Raw genomic sequence first — 6048 nt, 5'->3', positions numbered from 1 at the left:
AGGGCGGGGCCCCAAAGGGAACATTTACCAATATTTTCAAATTCTTATCCTTTGATGACATGACAAGTATTGTATTTCACTTAGTTTACATGCTGATTTCCACATCACATCTAAACAATAAAATAAAGCTACCAGTACCTATGATATAACTCAGGTGACCGCTAAGGCCCTTGGGCCTCTTGTTATTATGGACTGTTTGTATTTTTCTGAGTCAGGAGAAGAGGATTGTACAGATCATGTATCTTAATAAACTAATCTTGTCAAGTTGAGACTCACAGTTATTGTTAATAGTTAAAAAGTTATTACTGAAATGGGTAATAAAACAAAATACAGTGAGGTACATTTGAGCACAAACAAAAATTGATAGATTCTGATGTCTGATTGTGTTGGAGTAAAATGAAGGATATATAACACATTGCATTTCCAGCACACACGCAGGCATACACACATAGGGAGATATTAGCCAGGTGGCATAGGACTAGTAGTTTGTGCTTGATAAGGCAGCTCCTGTGAATTCCTCAAAATTGTATTGATTAATGTATATGATATATATATATATATGCTAATTGTATTAATTGTTTATCTATGTACTGCAAAGTGCTTTAGAGTGGCTTATGTTAGCTAGATTGGGCACTATATCAAATGTTGTATATATTATTATTGTAACATAAAAAGAAGTTATTTTTCTGAAAATTGTGCTTAATTTCAGAAGAATGTGCTATTATATTCTAAAAGACTGTCAATACAGATCTATGTGTTTTTTTCATGAATCTTCAACCATTCAAATTCCCACCAAGAAAAATACAGTAGCCATTTGTTTGGTTAGAGATATAGCTGTAATGATGTTAAATTTTCAAAGTTAAAATGTTTACTGACAGCCCTACAGCCCTACCAAAATCTTGTCTTTACAGGACCTACAGTGCCATGTAGGATGCTCCACTCAGACACGCCTCCACCCCACTTTGACGGTTTCAGAAAGAATAGTACAGGCGATGCCATGGTTACAGCAAAGCAAAATAGGGATTCAAGAAAGATGTTCACCTATGTGACAACTGCAGGTAAAATAAAGAGGTTTATTTCCCTTATCAGACTGTTATTAAATGTGAACCAAAACCAGTTGGTCTGTTTATTTCATGCCTGGAAACTTGTTGCCAAGTCTCGCTAGAAAAAACATCAAATCATTAATTAGGTTCGTCTCTATTTCATAAACAAAAAAACCTGGTCCAACTGTTCTGAACGTGAAAAGGAAAGTTGCAAAGGTGAGGGGCATTGGCATAAATTGTCCACACTCGATGGTCCATGTGCTATCAACTCATCATTATACTTATGTTGTTGGTATAATTAAAATATGTTTTACACTAAATTATTGTTTTTTTTCTCAGAAGACAAAATTTGCTACTGTATACCGGTACATTTGGATGAATTGTCTACCTTGTCCTGTTGACCAAACTCAAGCTGATTTTGGGTGTCAGATACCAGAGTTTTGTCCAAAAATAGGTAGAATACCGTAGGCCAGCTATTTAACTAACCAAAACAATTTAAATGGGCAAGTGAGCTTATATGTATTTATGCATGTCTATCACCTATCTGTCAACATTTCATTTCAAAGACTTCCGGTACTATCCAAAAATAGCTGCAGAAATTTTGACAAAATTTAGCACAGATCTTTCTTGAAGGGAATTTAGTGTGGTGTAAATGGAGATTTTGACTCGTCTAGGGGCTACATCAATAATGAACGGTGTAGCTCTGGTGAATGGGTTGGGGGTTGGCCCAATACCCTGTTCAGGGAAATGGGGGCTACAACATTGCCAGCTTTCCTTTATTTCTCATATGTGAATTTTAACCAAAATTGGTAAAATAATCATTTTATGGCTTTGGAGTTGTTGTTTTTCATGATGACTTAAAAACCAAGATATCTGTCATGTCTTGGCCTTTGATTGACCGAGACTTTTTGACTTCACACAGACTGTGACCCAAATGTATCATGGCTCTCTCCAAGTGTGTATGTTGTTTGTCAGACTAGTTCACAACCAAAGATAGCTGCTTTTTCATTTATTGGCAAGTTTTAAATGTGGTTGGACAAATATTCGCCCTATTTTCCTTACCAGGTGTTGTTATTTAAGTTTTTTGCCTTGAAGAATCTGTACATGTGTAAATGTGTGTTATGATTCCTGTGTGATTCACATATGATTCAAAGGGGTTTCTCATATATGGGGTAAGGTTAAAATGAGAATAAAAAATAACAACAAAGACATCCTGCTTTAATAAAAATTGGAGACTTGGGATGGTTTTCCTTTCAAAGTCCTCGCAAATGATGCAGCTTATTTTTGCTAATTTGGTCTTTCTAAGCATGCAAATTTGTGTGTGTGTTATCCAAGTTTATTCACAAGTGACGAAAAAAAATCCTATTTTGCGCTTCATTTGAATGTCAATAAAGTTTAAAAAAAAAAAAAATGGAACTTTTGTATCCGTTAATATGTTTAAAAGTGTGTGATATTGTGATAACAAAGTAAAAGAAGACTGAAATGTTGAGGCTGAGAAAACCTTTTGGATGACATCCTGTAATACAGGGTGTTGTTAAGTTATAGGTCTCGTCCTATTTACCGTTGGTCTGTTTGTTATTTACAGTCGGAGTGGTCGGAGGCGTGTATGTAGCCAAGCACTTGGTGCGGTCCTTGATTGGATATGTCGCCCCACCTAAAGATACTATTGCCATGGCAACCGTTGAGGTCAATCTCCTGGATATTCCTGAGGGTAAGAGCACCATTGTGAAGTGGCGCTCCAAGCCCATCTTCGTCCGACACAGAACAGCGGAAGAAGCTGAGACAGAGAGGAGCGTCAACTTGGCAGAACTTCGTGACCCACAACATGATGCCGACAGAACCCAGAAGGAGGATTGGCTTGTTGTCATCGGGATTTGCACACATTTAGGTAAATTTCTTTTTTTTTTCCAAATTCAAATTAGAATTGAAATTGTCTTATTAGTATTGACCTAAGAAAAATCCTTATTGACAATTTAAGGAATCGTAATGAATCAAGGTAGTGTTCCAACCCTTTTTTGTGCCCTATACATACATTGACAAATTATTTACCTTTTTGGTCATTTCCTCAATTTTCATACAAAGCAAATAATAGGATGTGGAGTTAAAACATTTTGAAATAATAATTTCAAAAAACAACAACATCAAGACAATTGTGTCAGTGTGTAGTGTATTTGAAAAAGTTCATTATGTCTGGATTGTGCAGAAAAAAAGTTCATTATGTCTGGATTGTGCAGAAAAAAAGTTCATTATGTCTGGATTGTGCAGAAAAAAAGTTCATTATGTAAAGTTTAACATTTTGCTGTGCCATGTTTTGCACCTGATATAACAAATCATTATTGTATAACTACACATCATCATACAGAAATGGTAATAATAATTTGAGGTTTTTATATACCGCTTTATCACAACCTTGTTCGTAGGTCGTCTCAAAGCAATTCACAAATTATTATCCGTGGTTATAGGGCCTTTGCAACCAGCCAATATCTTTCTCAACTCCCTGGGGAGCATACAGCCACTGCTGCCATTTTGGCACTCAAAGCTAGCAGCTAGTAGAAATCACTTTCTACATGTATCATTAATCTATATATTTAGATATAGATACATATTAACCCTTTCACCACCGTAGACCATAATGGGCTCATCCAGATCAATGCATGGAAGAGTTTACTGAAGTTACATAGGGGTGGAAGGGTTAATAGTCAAGGCCCTTATACCTTGACAGTTAAAGTTTGCAGTAATCATTCAAGATATTTGGAAACTGCTACAAGGTTCATAAAATCTCTTATTCAAGGTCAGCTTTCACCAATTGATTTAAGGCAAAATAAAAAAAGGCGTCTGTTTAGGGTTCCTGACCGACCCTAGCTTTTTTTGATGAAAAAAAATAAAAATAAAAATTCTTTTTAAAAAGCCCGCTGATTTTCAAATTTTAGAAGGTTCCTTGCCTTTCAAAATGGCCTCCAAATGAACCTTGTTCATGTAATTCTTTGTTTACATACAATAGTAGGGTCATAATCACATGACCAAAAATATTAAAAAATAAAATAAAAAAAATAACCGACCTACCTACCCTAGTTTTTTTGGCCCATGCAACCCTAAACAGACTATATATTTTTTTTGGCCTAATGTATAACATTGTATACAAAAAGGATTCCGTTTCCGTTTCAGGGTGTATCCCAGTAGCCAATTCCGGGAATTATGGAGGATATTACTGTCCGTGCCACGGGTCCCATTACGATGTTTCGGGTCGGATTCGACGAGGACCAGCACCACTCAATCTGGAAGTACCTGAGCACAGTTTCCCAGAGGATAACCTCCTTGTGATTGGAAGTTGAAAACACAATGGATAGTATTTAATTTTAGGAAATTTGTGAATGTTCTTGTTTGTATTACATTGAATCTGAAAGAAACTCTTGTGAAGTGTTTTATTATTCGCATTACCATCCAAGATGTTCCTGACATCTTCAAGAATAAAGTTATTATGATTGCGATATATGGGTTGTGTTGTACTTAATAAGATAGATATTAGTGAGCTATAATCTAATTTGCCAAGTTTCTGCTTTTGTGTACCAAGTTTAATATCAAGCAAGAGGTTGTAATCAAGAGGCCCAAAAGGCCTTTATAAGGACATGATACAAGTGTTCAAAATATTGAGGTGAGTTTATGATACAACAGCATCACAGGGACTTTTGTCAATAAAACAAAGACTGGAGGACATTCACTCAGTCTGGATAAATCAAGGAGCAGACTGGACATTAGGAAATACTCATTTACTCAACGAATTGTGAGCAACAGGAATTCCCTTCAAGAGAACATGATTCAGGCACCAAATCTTATAACTTTCGAAAACCGCATTGATAAATTTTGGGAAAACGATGAAAGGAGATTCACAACAACATTGGAGTGAAGTCACATCAAAATCGTTGTTATTTATGAAATAAACATGGGCTATGATCTGAATAGAGAGGCAGATATATGCCAGCGTTCAGAATAAACCAAGTTACTGCTCAACTGTTCATCTCGTATCTGGGACCCCAGTGGGTCATCAAACGTTTATTTAAGTAGGCAAAATAGTTCTATTAATAAATCCCCTAGCATATTGTCCTTTATGACCTGTAAATCCCCTAGCATGTTGTCCTGTATAACCTGTAAATCCCCTAGCATATTGTCCTGTATAATCTGTAAATCCCCTAGCATATTGTTCTGTAAATCCCCTAGCATATTGTCCTGTATAACCTGTAAATCCCCTAGCATATTGTCCTGTATAACCTGTAGCATGCTGGGAGGAATTGCTGTCAAGTGTTAAAAATTACCTTGACACACTTTCAAGGTCACATAGGTCAAAGTATGACACTAGTCTTTTAAATGACTTACGATTATCTTAGAGGCCTTGGTTGATGGAATTTTTGCCAGTTTTGATTAAGGACTATAATGACAATGACCCACTTTTAAGGTTAGAGGGGTCAAACTTGATAAAACCTCTTAAACAACTTACGTACAAGTACAAATGCATGTACTTTGTATTGGTAAAATTTAGTGAAAATGAGGTTAAGAATCAGCCAATCAGATTAAAGGAATATTCTTTTAACTACCTTGACCTCTGAGGGGAAACAAAGAGTGTAACGTACGTACGTACAGGCGGAATCCTGTATCCCCTCGAACGTTGAGAGGGGATAATAAAGTTTATATTTAATTGATATTAGTTGGCATGCCAAAAGGGTTTAAGGCGCTAAGAAATGTTTTATGACAAAATATGTGTTCCTCTCTTGTGCCTTGTTAATTTTACTGAAGGTGGTCCCTTGTTTATTTTACTGAAGGTGGTCCCTTGTTTATTTTACTGAAGGTGGTCCCTTGTTAATTTTACTGAAGGTGGTCCCTTGCTTATTTTACTGAAGGTGATATACTTGGCAAGTCCATGGTTTCTGGTGGGAAAAGCGATGCATATAAATAAGTCTTTTTCATGAAAATTTTACGTGTTAAATTATTAGGTTATTTTTGTTGATAAACA

General features: G+C 35.9%; 1 protein-coding gene across 1 annotated transcript in view; it reads left to right on the top strand.

Annotated features, from left to right (window-relative positions):
* LOC110454455 (cytochrome b-c1 complex subunit Rieske, mitochondrial-like) overlaps window positions 1–4531 on the top strand; it is an 8785-nt gene extending 4254 nt beyond the window's left edge. The window contains exons 2-4 of the mRNA XM_021503960.1: window positions 912–1058; window positions 2629–2931; window positions 4209–4531. Of these exons, the coding sequence (XP_021359635.1) occupies window positions 912–1058; window positions 2629–2931; window positions 4209–4375 (617 nt within the window). The 3' untranslated portion in view covers window positions 4376–4531. The remainder of the gene's footprint in view (window positions 1–911; window positions 1059–2628; window positions 2932–4208) is intronic.
* Window positions 4532–6048: the final 1517 nt, after the last annotated feature.

Source organism: Mizuhopecten yessoensis, unplaced genomic scaffold, assembly GCF_002113885.1.
Source record: "Mizuhopecten yessoensis strain PY_sf001 unplaced genomic scaffold, ASM211388v2 scaffold7857, whole genome shotgun sequence".
In the NCBI taxonomy this organism is placed as follows: domain Eukaryota; kingdom Metazoa; phylum Mollusca; class Bivalvia; order Pectinida; family Pectinidae; genus Mizuhopecten; species Mizuhopecten yessoensis.
The sequence above is the reverse complement of the archived record's forward strand: the minus strand, read 5'-3'. Positions and strand labels throughout refer to the sequence as shown.